The 15,697-nt window shown below is 45.7% G+C and overlaps 1 protein-coding gene across 2 annotated transcripts in view; it reads right to left on the bottom strand.

Annotated features, from left to right (window-relative positions):
- KCMF1 (potassium channel modulatory factor 1) overlaps positions 1-15,697 on the bottom strand; it is a 99,481-nt gene that overhangs the window by 37,334 nt on the left and 46,450 nt on the right. For both annotated transcript variants that reach the window (XM_088469371.1, XM_088469373.1), the window contains exon 2: positions 3,071-3,238. In XM_088469371.1, the coding sequence (XP_088325497.1) occupies positions 3,071-3,238 (168 nt within the window). The remainder of the gene's footprint in view (positions 1-3,070; positions 3,239-15,697) is intronic.

Here is a 15,697-nt window from a genome sequence, read left to right on the forward strand (position 1 = left end):
TATATATATATATAAACACAATTTAATTTGTATTATATATTAATCACGTCTTAGGTCTTTTTCTGCACAATCAAACTATGATAAATCTAAATGCAAATATTTAGATACTGACTTTTACACTGCTTATCCATTTACACTTCATTAATTCAACAATTACTTATGGTTTAGATATTCGGTTGCCAAATTTGATAAACTATACTTAGTAGTTCGTTTTTATTTACATTTGTTGCACTACATCAGGAGTTGCCAAGTTCAGTCCTCAAGGAACCTTAACAGTTTATATTTTCCACATCTTCTAGCTGGAGCACAGGTGCATTCATTACGAACCATATTAAACATCCACAGGTGGTGTTACTAATGGACATATTTTAAAAGATCTACAGGTTATCTGGGAAATAAGGACTGTTAGGGGTCCTTGAGGACAAAACTTGGTCACTCCTGCACTAGATGACGACTGTCTTCCATTAGCTGAGCACATTAAAGTGTTATTTATTGTTGCTCCTGGATTATAAAACGATTCCCATAGTATGCTTCATCTAAGAGGCAGTCTGACTGACACTAGGGTGGGAATTCAATTGTTTCTTTGGGCACTCTAAAGGCCCCTACACACTAGACGACATATTGAATGATATGGCAGATTCCAACGCATCAGAACGACAAATTGTCAGGTGTGTACGCACTATGCACGCCCGCGGCATCGTCCATCGTATCTTCAGATCTTCTCTACATTCAGAAAGATCTGTCAATCTCATTAATGATTCCGTGCAGTGTGTGCACTCTACAGGATGACTAGGCAATATGTTAACATTATATAGTTAACGATCTGAACACCAAACAATGACATTTAGTTGTTTGTTAGCTTGCACAGTGTGTATGCACTCTATTAGTTTGTCCGGGAGTTCAAGGGAAATTGTTGACGATATTGCATCGTTTGCAAGTAGTCTAGTGTGTACCTAGCTTTAATATTGGGTACCCAACGGAGCAACTCAACTGTGCTCTGATCGGGCGTGAATGCGGCAGGCTCCCCATATTTCTGCTTGCACTCACCTGAGTGTTTAGCAGAAATTGTCAAAAATTCTGTGTTTTGGGCAGCCTAACCAGTATTTTAGACAGGTTCCGCCGTTTTAAGCTGCTAAATCCGACACTTTTGAGGGCGACAAGTGTGGTAAGTAATGGGTGCCCGGAGCAGTCCCACCTTACTGGAGCAACAATTGAACTGCTCTGTCAGAAAAACAATTGCATCTCCCCCTAGATTACAAAAAAACTTGTCTCTGAACCGTATGTGTGCTCCCCCACTATGTCCATTTTTTTTTTTAAATCACGAAATGGCTTGCCGCTGCCTACTCTATATGAGGCGCACCAACTTTGGGTAAATTTACAATGAAATGGGTTTCTCAAAGCCACTGCATTTTAGGCCACTGGATTTAAAGGGACAATTATTTTCAATACAAAACTAGGCGTGTTTTGTATTCAATAGAATAGCCCATTTGAATCCAGCAGCTGAAACAGAAGAAAATGTGGCGACTTTGAAAAGGTCTGCATAGTAAAATTAGCTGTGTCCCGACTTGTTTAATAACACAAAACATAGAACTTTTCAATTAACACCTTTTACAGTACCCCTTTATGTTCACTGTAATGTGCATGTATTTTGCATAACGTGCTATATAGATGGCTATTTTGATTGATATTTTGACGGGCCCTTTGTATTGTACCACTAATCCCTTCAATTATTTCCCAGCCCTAGCTTTACTATGTCTCTTTAATAAATATCACATAAGCTTTAAGACATTTACATGCGTTTCCCTGTAAAACATGGCTTAATACTAATTACTTGAGGCTTTTTTTCTCTAGTGTTTATATTTGGGATATAAGTGTAAAATAATTAGACTGTTCTAAATATAATTGCTGATTTGTTTTTGTTCACCCTGTCTTGATTGCAAATGAAAAGTATTTGCTATGATAATCTGTTACAGATAGTAACCAATATTTATTTGGTATAACCATACGCTTATTTTTCTATATTTTGTTTGTGAACATCTGATGTTTAAATATGAATACTATCTGATTCGCTGATACTTACTCCAGAAATATTCAGATTCACCTATACATTAGCACTATGCTTTCCCAATGAATCATATGCACTCAAATCTTTAAATCTGGCTTGGCTATGGAGGATGGTCTTTCTAATATAAGTATTACAGAATTAAATAGAAAATAAAATAATAATATTGTAGAAAACACCAAATAGGTGACTTAAGAAAAACAAAGACAGTAGTGTACCAAAATGACTTCTTAAAGTACAAAAAAATAATGGTAGTAATGTAGCTATGTACACATTCTAAATACTACACAAATGTTTTTAATTCACAGCGCCGGAAAGCAGTTCCCGGGGCTAATCAATTAAGCGCGCTGTTAGGGCGACTGCAGGATTTCTTCTCGCACCCTCCTGAGGGTGCAAGCAGAAATACAACTAAAGTGCCAGGCTGCTGGCCAGCTTAGCGAGGCATTTACAGCCTTGCGGCCGGCACTTCAATTGAAGAATGCCGGGTTGCCACTAAACGCCCAGGTTAAGTCGCGAGAACCGGCATTCGCCGGCTTAACTTGTAATAATCAGACTAAACTGCGCGGTGAATTGAATAGCTCCGGGACAAAGTCACAAAAAAACAAAATCTTTAAAGAGCAGAGGTAGCGAGCAGAAATGTGCAAGAAGTCGACACTTTGGGTGCCTAAACCAGTACTTTAGACAGGTTTAGCGGCTTTGCTCGGCTAAACCCCATGCTGACAAGAGCGCACATGCGGTACGGGAGCTCGAACAGTGCAAAAATTGAATTGCTCTATCGGGTGCCCATTAGTAAAGGTGCCCGATAGAAGAATTTAATCGCCCCATATAGGTCTTTCACTGTTTAAAATTCAATTTACAGAAAAAAAAATAACTCATTTGGCATTATTAGTTTAAACAAGCAGCATCTGAAGCAACTGCTTCACTTACTCATGCCTTAAATGTCAGTTCTGCAAGCTTATATCACACCATCCTACTTCCTGTCATAGGATAGTAATACAGAATATTTACCAAAGTCTACTCTTGTCAATATGCACTGCATTGGATGGTCCGTTGTATGCCTTGTCGTTGTTGCACCACTTTCATAGCAAGATGCACATAAGTCGTAATCGTAGCAAATTAAGCACTTGTATCGTCTGCCTCTGAAGTTTCCTTTTAAACAAGCATCGCAGCTGACACCTGTAATACATAAAATTAAGGACATGAATCAAAATGTGCCTTTAAACCAACTGCAAACTTTGTAATTAAAAAATATAGCTTGTGCCCTTTGTCATCAAATATTTTATACAATGGTTCACAGTACAAATGTAATAATTTATTCACAGAGGCTATTCTCCAAAATGAGTAAAACTGTTGTTTATTTCTAGCATGCAGTGAAGACACCACACATATTAGAAGTGCTGAATTAGGACATAGCAGTAAACGTTTGCTTTCAATCACACAAACAAAACTCATGTTAATCCAAAACCCTAGAATAATGCTCTGCTCTTTCTGCCCCGCCAGTCAACTAGCCAGCCTTCCTAGCCTTCTGAATACCTCAACACTGTTTAAATAAATCACCCAAGCAAATCGCTAGATTCACCATTTTATTGTAAAAAAAACACAAATCAACAGCAGGAATGTGATACTACCAGGGGGTTCACACCCATATACTTCTAAAGCAACTATTTGCAGCCACTTTGATGGGCAATCCCATCTACTGAGCCATGCTCTTCGCTCCTCTACCTACGTGGTAGGGACTAAAACGTCTTCCTGCTTTTGGTAGGTGCACAAAGTAGCAAAGCCCACAGAAGCTTCTTGATCCATTCACCCTCCAGTCTTCCTTAGAGCCGGTTATCGACACCATGCGGAAGTCCAAGAGGAGCCATTACCTCGAATTAGCACAAACCAGATTACAGTCAACCCACAAATACCCCATTGTGCTGTGATTGCACCTTTTAAACCCAATGATAATTAGCTTAATCTGGGCTGTCCCTGGGACCTCCCCAAGCCTTTACATATCGTGGTCGCCATAGATGACCTGGCTTCAACATTTGTGCACACCAGATGCAACCCAGCAGGTTCCCCACTAGACGTGTAAGGCATATCTTTTGAAGGGCGGAAAATCTATTTGTACTGGATCTCCCATCTAAAGGGATGGGAGTTTGCGGGGCGATATTCAATTGATGATGATCTTCGTGTCCAAACGGGTCACTTTTCGCACATTTCAGCTCACAACCCCCGACGGGGTGCGAGCTGAAATGCCGGCGCCGGCAGCTGATCGCGCCAGACAGGAGCAACAATTGCATAGCTCAGTCGGGCTCAAACAATTGAATTCCACCCATACAACAAACTGGCATCACAATAGCAGTGTGGGCAACCCCACCTGGTGACATTTAAGTATAGATAAAAAATTACACAGTGCATAAAACATAGGCACAATAGAAGTAATAAATGTATGGCTGCACTCTAATTAGAACAACAAAAAAAACAACTAATGTTTCAGAACCCTTAGCTTAAAAAAATATTTAATAAAATATGCAGACATTAAAATTGCACTGCACAAAGTGAATAACCGCAAGTCATATTGGAATAACAAATCGTGAAGACCGTTTAGAGTGTACTCACAATTGCGCACTCCTGTGGGTCGCATACCAGATCTTCTGGTTGCCTCGCGCTACACAGCCATTCAGACAATATCGCATGCGGGGCTGTGCAGCTTAATGAAGAACGGAATGAGGTATTGTTCTGTCATTCATTAAATCGCATAGTGTTTAGGGCAATCTTAGATGGTACGGGGCGAAGGAAATGCTTCCCGACCATCGGCAAGTTTGCCCTTCGTTTAGATGTGTACCTGGCCTAAGTGGCCAATAGAGAAGTTCAAATGTGTTCATATAGAAGAATCACACTTAGCGGATTCAACCGGCCTTTAGATGAGAAGCAATGAAACCGTTTAATTGAATAAAGGGAATTTAGGGCCTCATTTATCAATGAGTTTTATCACTCACAATGATAATAGTCCTCCAGCCAATCAGCTCCTGTCATCTGTTTGAAAAATAACAGTTGGGAGCTGATTGGCTGGGGCACCATTTATCATACGCAAGAAGTTTTATCACTCGCTGTGAGTGATAAAACTCATTGATAAATCAGGCCCTGAGTCCCTCTGTGTAGTGTCCAGAAAACAATGCTCACAGTAAGTTATCTCTGTTGCCTTGGAATTACTTTATGTTCAGCTGAAGGTTAATTAGCTGTACGATGATATTCAACCAATTGGAACCTGTCGCAGCAATTGCTACAAAGTTCATCAGAAATAAATCAGAATCCAAGGGAAGGAGTTCAATTTTGAGAGGGGGTCAATTTATGACAAAAAAGACTTAACACCTATCTGTGAAGACCTCTTGTACACCTCCATTATTACAAAAAGATCAGCCCAATCAGAGTTTCACATAAATTAATAAGTCCCTGTGAGGTCTAAAACAAATCTTACATTTAAAAAGAAAAGGGATCTGAAATGTCTTTAAACAATCATTAACAAGTTAAAATTACTAAAATATTGAACACTAGTTTTAATCTGGTCTGTTTTAGTTAAAATATTATTATAGTTTAATCCATGTGAATATACATAAAATATTATTATAGTTTAATCCATGTGAATATACAGTCTACTTTCCATAGCTTGCCGCAGTAAGCTAGTAGGAAATAAACTTTGTTCGAGTACTAATGAAGACACCAACTATCTCAATCAGATATGTTTTAGGAAAGGAAATAGACATTTACAATTTCATAAGTGTCTGATGATCAACCAAGACTTAAAACTATCCATAGACTGCATGATAGTGCAGCCAACAAAGAAGAGGTGAGGAGCAAATGTGCGATAATCATATAACCTCCTTACACTGCAAGTATTATGGAGGCAATCTAGATTTGCTGCGTGCAATTGGCTGAACGGCAGTCAGGAAGATCGGACTGGTTTAATAACCAAACTATACAGATCATTTTTCAGCAGTTTTTCGGCTGATTTAGGGTGATTATCGTTCAGGTCCATACACTAAATGATACAATTAGTCTTTGAAACAGTTTCATTGGCTGATCTGAATGATTATCAGTCAGCGTATGACCAACTAAATATAATGAAACATACGAACTTTTGAAATATAGGGCTCGATTCTATTCAGCGCGATGTAAATAGCTCCGGGAGTGAGCTCCCGGAGCTATTCAATACACCACGCTGACAAGTCCGACTAATGATTTCTTCTCTCATCCCTCCGGGGATGAGAGAAGAAATCCGACAAAAGTCCCGGCGCGAAGCTGTTTTCTGCCCTTAGCGCCGAGAAAACAGCCTCGTGCCGGGAAGTTAGGTCGGGGAATGCCCGTTATCGCGCCTAAACACCCTGTTAAAGCCGCGATAACGAGCCTTCCCCGACCTAACATAGCGATGAATTGAATAGCTCCGGGAGCTATCTCCCGGCGCTATTTACATCGCGCTGAATTGAATCGTGCCCATAGTACACGAGTCGTATGAAATAGAAAGTGTAGCCTAATATAACCTCCAAACTTTTGCATATTTAATAGGTTCTCACAGCATATAAACAAATATCAAATGTTAATAAAATAATAATAGATATGTCAAATATGAAGTCAGCAAGCAACATTTTTTTTTTATAATATTGGCTTAAATGTTGATCTAAAGCATTTGAATAGGACAACATTTACATATTTTTTTTAAATTACACAATTTTAGAGGCACACACTCATTGCTTCAGAAGGCAAATATTGCCACACTTCATAGTCTTTGCATATAGTACTGCCACACAGTTTGATCACTCTTCACCAGAGCATCCAGTAACAGAGTGAAAGACCTGCGATCAAGACAGAACAGATACACGGGGTCCCAGAATGGCTGTGTAACCCAATCATTAATCCTCAGAGTGGATGGTGCTCCATTCTACCAGTAGTAACCATGACAGCTTAATATTGTAAACCCGGTATTAGGAAGATGCTAGCAAGATATGGGATGTAATCTGCATCCCAGTGGTCAGAATGCTGGAAGCCAGATCCTGACAGCAAGTATTAGGCTTGGGGTTAGGCTAAGGGATAGGGCTAGGCACTAGGGGGAGGTTAGAGGGATAGACAGATGGATAGGAAGGGGGTTAGGGTTAGGCTGTGGGAGGGGAGTGTTAGTAGCGTTCCCGCTAGGCTGTTTTAGCGCTGCGCCCTACCAGATTTCAAAAGGGCAGAATGCGCCCTACCCTATTGCTGGTGCCATGTTGGCTCCCTGCTAAAACATGCCGGGTGCCGTCCCCCCACCCAGGGGCCGCAGTCTCCCGCGGGTGGGAAAAATTGCAGAGCAGCGCTCACTGCCAGTGAATAGAGGCCTTGCGCATGGGCACAGCATCTATTCACAGAGAGGGGAGAGCTTGGGGCAGTGCAGCATGTCCGTAAGTGCTGGGCACGCCCCCAAGACTGATGAAAAGGGGGCGCATCTTAAAGACAAGCCCCCTTTTCTCGTGACCACACTCCCTTTTCGGGGGGCGCTATAGTGCCCTTGCTGAGGTCCAGCACCCTGTCCTGCACCGAACCTAGAGTAAACACTAAGTTAGGGGTTAGCGTACTTACCTGCAGGTGTCGGGATTCTGACTGTCGGGATGCTGTTGTCGGTATTCCCGACTGCCGGGATCCCCTACCCAACTAAGATACAAATCATCTGGTCATCACAACCATCATGCTATCTGCAATGTTAGGACCAGCTGACAGAGAAATTATATTCTACTATGTCCTGGTGCCCTAAAGCTTATATAAGTTAGGGCAGCAAAATATTTAGAAATTAAATTCAAGATATCAAAATTTCACTCCTACAGATCAGTATCCACTGAACATAATGCAATTTAAACTTAAATAGAACAGAATCAATTTGAAATAACATCTGAAGTAAATACCACCACAAGATGTTCTTAATGTAATTTCTGTTTGCTTTAATAAAGAATAGACCCAATATATTTAAGCAATGCATTCAGTGGGATGTAGTCAAGATGCCAGCCGCCGATATCCCGACTTTGGAATCCCGAACAGGAAGAAGCTCCTGAAACCGGCATCCCGAAGGTAAGTATCCAGTTTACCTTTAGTGTTAGCCTGGGATGGGGGGGGGGGCGGTTAAGGTTAGGCACCCCCTGGGGGAAGGTTAGGGCTAGACACCCCCCTGGGGGAAGGTTAGGGCTAGACACCCCCCTGGGGGAAGGTTAGGGCTAGACACCCCCCTGGGGGAAGGTTAGGGCTAGACACCCCCCTGGGGGAAGGTTAGGGCTAGACCACCCCCCTGGGGGAAGGTTAGGGCTAGACCACCCCCCTGGGGGAAGGTTAGGGCTAGACCACCCCCCTGGGGGAAGGTTAGGGCTAGACCACCCCCTGGGGGAAGGTTAGGGCTAGACCACCCCCTGGGGGAAGGTTAGGGCTAGACCACCCCCTGGGGGAAGGTTAGGGCTAGACCACCCCCTGGGGGAAGGTTAGGGTTAGACACCACCATGGGAGGGTTAGGTTTAGGGAGGGGAGAGGGTTAGGTTTAGGGTACTTAGCAGCCGTAGTCGGGATTTTCAACAATCGGGCTTCCAGGGTCGATATTTGAACCGGCGGCTATTCAGACGCCAGGATATCATACCCAACACGCATTCAGCAACCTACAGACTTTAATAAGGCAATGGCTTCTTCCACAACACCGCATAATTCTATAGTGATCAATTCTGAAACATATTTAAACATCTAAAAGTTGATTTTAAATATATAATGTATAGTTTAAATATAATCTATGCATTTTTTCAATGGTATGAAAAGTGCAAAATTCTATTTAAAACATTCATTTGGGAGATACTGTGTGGAATCTCTTTTGAAATCATATATATATATTACACGGGGGATGAAGACTGGAATTGCATGGAGATCCATTCAATTTCGATAGACGTTCCTTGCCGGTGAATGGGAAATGGCTTTAGTTGTCGGGTGTGCTGGTGTCAGGGACTGCGTTGGAAGATGCAGTTCCATTGGCACTGGCGGCCATGTACGGTTGGACATTCTGAGCATCCACATAGTGGCTTGAATGTCCAACGGTGCAACTATTTGCACACCGCAGCGGACTAGACCCACAGCCGTGTGCATCTCAGTAGACAGCCCATCGGCTGTGGCATTAGCATAATTTCACAGTAGCAGCTGCGACTAGCGTCCACCTCTGAACCGGGCCCATAACCACATCACTAAAAAGTGCTCGCCTCCAACAGTCATTGTAAGCAGCCCTGTTAAAGAATTAAGATGGAAAGGGGATCTTAATCCATTTATATTGTGCACAGGTAGTTTGTTTGTAACTTGGCTGCATTTATTTGATGTCCTTAAAAAAACTCATCCAGTAAACCCTAATATCAAAGCATTCCAGATAATACATCCATTAGTTAAATCCATGTGAGCAAAATAAAAGCTAATCAAGGGACAAAAGAAAACTTCACAGAAGATGCAATTACTATTGTTCCCGCCTGGATTTGGAGAGGGCAGGGCGCACGGGTGCAGGGGCAGTAGCGTTCGCCCAAAAAGGTGGTGAGGCCCGCTGATATCACTGTTGGGGGCATGCCCAGTCGGCGGTGCCAATAATGGAGGCATTCCGAGCACCTACGTAGGTGCTGGGCTTTCTCCAAGCTCTCCTGTTGCCGTGCACATGCGCACAGCATCCATTCATGCGGCGGCGGCAGGACGGCAGCAGCCAGGCTGTTTTTAGCAGGGCGCCGCTAAAAGGGCAGGGTGCAACAGCCTAGCGTCAACACTAAATTACATAATACACCATGTTTTCCGCACATTTGTTGGTGGCAGTAGCCTGTATACAGGGAAATCTGCAATGTTAAGTTATAGTGTTTCCACCTTTGGATTTCTCTTTCCTGGTACGATAAGACTTTCCTTTTCAGTTTTGAAGTTATTTTTTTTTTTTTACTGTAGTTAGTTTTAGCTCCAGTGATCGCGCTGAGCCCAAAAAAAATGTGGGTTCCAGGTACCCCTCACTTTAAAAAATTGGGGTCCTACTTGACTTTTTGTGAGTCCCATGTAAATGAAGGTTTCTGTAAATCTAACACTCTAGCAGAGAAGGAGCTGGGCGCACCGCTACTTTTATATCATGCAGCGGCCAGTGGGCGGTAGGCAGTCAGTGGTGGCGGTGCATACATGCTGTATATGCTGGGAAATGTTGTCCTACATGTTAAAACACTTAAATATAAAACATTACCACCCCCCCCCCCCTACTGAAAACTCTGACAAACACATATTACCCTCATACTAACAAATATAAAACTCCTTCACACACACACAGCCTCCCCCCAACTCTCTCACACACACTGACAGCACAAATCCCCTCGCTCACCATGGTGTCTCAGTGACCAGCTGGATCCGGCTCGCAGCACAGGAGATCCACAGGCAGCCCAGAGAATATCACACAGCAGCAGTAGCCAGGTCTTCTCTTCTCAGGGGCTCAGTCAGAGAAGTAGGCTGCTAATGCTTCTCCTCCGTGACCCTCCTCTCTACCCGCGCGGCCGCTCCCAAAATGCCATGACTGCGCTCCCCCTGCCCCTATCCACCTCCCACACACTGCGCTCCCCTTCCCCTATCCACCTCCCACACACTGCGCTCCCCTTCCCCTATCCACCTCCCACACACTGCGCTCCCCTTCCCCTATCCACCTCCCACACACTGCGCTCCCCTTCCCCTATCCACCTCCCACACACTGCGCTCCCCTTCCCCTATCCACCTCCCACACACTGCGCTCCCCTTCCCCTATCCACCTCCCACACACTGCGCTCCCCTTCCCCTATCCACCTCCCACACACTGCGCTCCCCTTCCCCTATCCACCCCCCACACACTGCACTCACCTTCCCCTATCCACCCCCCACACACTGCGCTCCCCTTCCCATATCCACATCCCACACATGGCTCTCCTTCCCATATCCACATCCCACACATGGCTCTCCTTCCCATATCCACATCCTACACATGGCTCCCCTTTCTCCTCCTAACACCACAGCATGAAATTACCTAATCTCGTGGCCGCGGCTCCCCTCACTGCAGTGCACTTAACTTCCATACTGAGTGCAAGGTAGAAAAAACTAGCCTTTTTGTGCCGGGTCATGGCCCTCCGTGCCTGATTTACTGCAATGGAGCAGCGCAAGCACAGTGGAGCTCGGCCATAATCTGTGCAGTGAACGCACTGTTCCTGTCACGTAGGAAGGGCAGGAGCAGCTAGAACTTGGTCAGAGGTAGAGGGGCCCGGCGGCTAGGACCTGCTGCTGCCAATCCTGTGATTATAAAAAAAATAAAAATTAATGGGGACTATGGCTCCGGGCGACGACCCTGTTAGAACCGTCCCTGCCCAATATGTTATGGCACCCTTGTACAGCTGGGAAGTGGCCTGAATCACCAGTCACCCGGCTCGCCACCCATTATACTTACAGGAGCATGCAAAATCATCACGGAGCCGCATGTCACTGTAGTGCGGTGCCGCTGCATGGTCCTGGTAAGGCGCCAATGATTAGGTCTGCCCTAACTGCACCCCTGCTTTCTATCTGCAGCCGGACCAGGTTACCAGGGGCCAGGGATTGGCCGCAACAGAGAGCGTCCCCGGGGACCCACCCATTTTGAAATAGTGAGTGCCCGGTACTCAAAATGGAGTAAAATACACGCTATATGTATTTGCGAACACTGAGCTCTTCTGTTATGTAATTCGCACATAATTGTAAAGAAAATAAATTGGCAGGTAATTTTTCCCGGAAAACCAGGGAAAAAAAAAAAAAAAAAACTGGTAGAGATATTACATGCATAATTAATAAGCAATGTGTGGCATAGTAGTAGTTAATGTTTGCTCATTGCAGCACACCAGACCTTAGTAGACCTAGAAAGTTAGAAAAGAGTAAATGAAAGTGGTACAGAGAAAAATTCCATGTTTGTGCAGAAAACAGGATTTTGGTACTTACCGATAAATCCCTTTCTCAAATTCCACAGGTGGCAGCTTCATGTCAGTGGGGTATAGATGTGTGCAAACCGGGAGCTGGCACTTTAAATTTAGAAAGTGTGACTAGCTCCTCCCCCTCTATAGCCCCCTAAAAGCCAGCCTTAGGAAACTGTGCCCGAGGAGAGCTGGAAAGACCAACTGCAGAGGAGGTGAAGCAAGTACACAGAATGACAAACACATACCATATGTAAAAAGGTTCTAAAAACCAGTAGAACAAAGAAAAACAGCCAGTCATAACGTAGGATGACAACCAACCATGGCAGCTAGGAACAGCGCCGGGTGGGCGTCCAGTGTCCCCTGTGGAATCGAAAAAAAAGGGATTTATAGGTAAGTACCAAAATCCTGTTTTCTCCTTCATCCACTAGGGGACACTGGAGGCTTCATGACAGTGGGGCTGTCCCAGAGCTCCCATCCCAGGCGGGAGAGCGCTGATAACCCTGCAAAATAGCACGGCCATATTGCGAGGCAGAGGCCGCGAACGTATCAAAATGATAAAACCGGACAAAGCCGCCTGCTAGGAACCCACCAAGCGCGTGGAATGTGCTGTGATGGAAGTCAGAGGTGGCCACATAGGCCTGCCTGATGGTCAGACGGATCCAGCATGCAATAGTCTGCTTGGAAGCCGACCAACCAGGACGAGCGACAACATACCGGACAAACAGGGAATCTGTGATCCGTAGAGATGGTGTCCTATCCACGTAGATCCTGAGGGCTCTAACAACGTCCAGGGATCTGGAAGCTGGTGAGTAATCTGGAAGAACCGGCAACACAATAGACTGGTTTATGTGGAACGCAGAGACCACTTTAGGAAGGAATGCCATTTGCGTATGGAGTTCAGCCCTATCCTCATGGAATACCAAGTACGGAGGATGACAGGAAAGAGCCCCGAGCTCAGAGACACTCACCTGGCCGAAGCCAGGGCTAGGAGAAGTATCACCTTCCACGAGAGGTACTTAAACTCAAGGAGAGGATGAGATCCAAATCCCACGGAGACGTGGGAGGGACAAAGGGTGGTTGCAAATGGATAACCCCCTGCAAAAAAGTCTGAACATCCGGGAGTAAGGCCAGATTGTTCTGGAAAAAAAATGGACAGTGCTGAAACCTGAACCTTAAGGGATCCAAAACTGAGGCCCGCTGAGAATCCTGCCTGCAGGAAAAGGAGGAGCCTGTACACCATGAACGTTGTAGGGGCAATCCTTGCCGTTCACACCAGATCACAAGCCTTCCAGATACGGTGGTAGTGTCTGGAAGTAACTTCCTTCCGGGCCCGGAACATAGTAGGTATCACAGTAGATGGGATATCATTTTGCCTTAAGATTGCTCTTTCAACAGCCACGCCATCAAACTTAGCCGCCTTACGTCAGGATAGATAAAAGGACCCTGCTGCAGGAGATCCCCTCACAGCGGTAGAGACCACGGATCGTCTATCAGCAATAGACACAAATTGGAATACCAAGCTCTGCGGGGCCAATCTGGAGCCACTAACAGCACCCTGGTCCTTTCACTCTTGATGTGTTGCAGAAGCCGATGCAGAAGAGGAACTGGTGGAAACAGGTAGACGAATCAGAATCGCCAGGGTGTTGTCAAGTGCGTCCACTGCCACGGCCTCTGGGGCTCTTGTCCGAGAGCAGTACAGAGCCAGTTACTCATTGTATCTGAACACCATGAGGTCGACTTGTGGGGGGCTCCACCTCTGAACTAGTTGTTTAAACATCTGGGGATGGAGCACCCACTCCCCGGGGTGTACGTCCTGACGACTGAGGTAGTCGGCCTCCCAATTGTTCATGCCTGGAATAAATATTGCTGATATTGCCACGGTAAATTCCTCCGCCCAGATTAGAATGCGGTTTACCTCTTTTATTGCTGTTCGACTTCTGGTGCCGCCTTGTCGGTTTATGTACGCCACTGCCATGGCGTTGTCCAGCTGGAGTCTGATGGCTTGACCCCGCAACAGGTGATGCGCTCACCTTATCTAAATGTGATAATACATTTAGATGTATCAAATGTAAGAATATAGCGATGATGACAGATCTAATAAGTGTTAAAAAAAAGGTATTTTATTTATATAGACACACTGTTCCAATGTGTCTAGTGACCTATATGCGTCCCTGTTGATAAAATGGGAAGCCAAGATATGGATAGCTCCTATAGAATGCCTTTATGTCTCCTCTCTGGTATTGTGATATTAAATATAATTGAGTCCTGTATAAAAAGATCAAGGTGTGTCTGGGTGGTAGGTGTGCCCTTTGAGGGGGTTACCTTTCCGTAAGTATATACGGTACCCTATGCCTTATGTCAGCTCAATGTTTGTCCACACTGACTTGCAGCCAAAAAGTGAGCCAATAGGAATGTTCCCAATCAGTCAATAATGTCCGGGTGGTAGCAGTGCCCTTTGAGGGGGTTACCATCCCGTAAGTATATACGGTACCCTATGTCTTGGTAAAAGACAGGTATATGTCCATTTGGCTAACTGTAGTGTGCTAGGGAAGTGAGGGTAGCCTCATGTAGAAATGTAGCTCTCCGTATGAGAGTATACACATACGTGTCCCTGCATCAGATGCAATGTCTCAATGGCAATGTAAGCCGTGCAAAGTGTAACCGCGGCGTCCCACGTGCGGGGCTTATCGGTCGGCGTCTTCACTGGATGATACGCGTTCTGTCCATGCAATGTGCAGAGCAGGGGAGCGATGCGGTGTGGTGCGCGTTGCTGCAGTAAGGCTCTGATTCAGAGCCGGACGCTCTGACCAGAGCGCTCGCTCTGAATCAGGGCCGTCCTAGTTAAATTTGGAGCGGCCTTTTGGACGCTCGCATAGCTGTGGGTTACCACCCACAGCTTATGCGAGCGTCCATGATGATGGTCGCGATGGTCAAGACCATCGCGACCATCGGGCTTGCGACGATACCCTGCAATAGGGTCTCGCTGCCGCAAGCCCTGGAGTGATTTTGGCTCTATCAGAGCCAAAATCACTCCCACTGACATCACTAGTGATGTCAGTGGGGCCAGACCCAGACGGTAGGTGTTCCCATGGGAACGCCGCCATCTGGCAGCCACGCCCCCGGCACGCCCACCAAAGGGGGCATGCTGTCAGTCACCATCGATAGCACGCCCCTTTGGTGCGAGACCCGGAGCGACAGCTTGGCTGTCGCTATCCGGGTCTCGCGCATGCGCACGACGGAGCTCCCTCAGTCGTGCGCATGCGCATTTGGGTACCATCGACCCGCTTGCGAGCGTCCTGCGCTCGTGAGCGGGTCTGAATGAGACCCTAAGTCCAGCCGGACCATTTGCTCAACCCTTTGGCCACGGAACCCCGGTGAAAGGGTCTCCGGGCTGTGGCATTACAGCCCGGCCGTTTTGGGTCTGGTGCTGGTTTTAAATATAGGGGGTGACCCTACACAATTTTTTTTTCCCCTATATTTAAAACCAGGACCCGCCCTGCAGGGATGTACTCGGTAAGCCGGCTGACATTATACAGACAGCTGGCTTCCCGACTGTCATATCCCGGCGAGAGTGAAATGCCCAGCATCTAGATGTAGACGCCGCTCATTTCACCGACACCAGGAGACCGGCGCCCGGCATCCCGATCGAAGGGGGGAGGGTAGGTAGGTTTAGGGCTCCCAGGGGGTACTTAGG

The sequence above is a fragment of the Taudactylus pleione genome, unplaced genomic scaffold (genome assembly GCF_031769625.1).
Source record: "Taudactylus pleione unplaced genomic scaffold, aTauple2 ptg000091l, whole genome shotgun sequence".
Classification (NCBI taxonomy): Eukaryota; Metazoa; Chordata; class Amphibia; order Anura; family Myobatrachidae; genus Taudactylus; species Taudactylus pleione.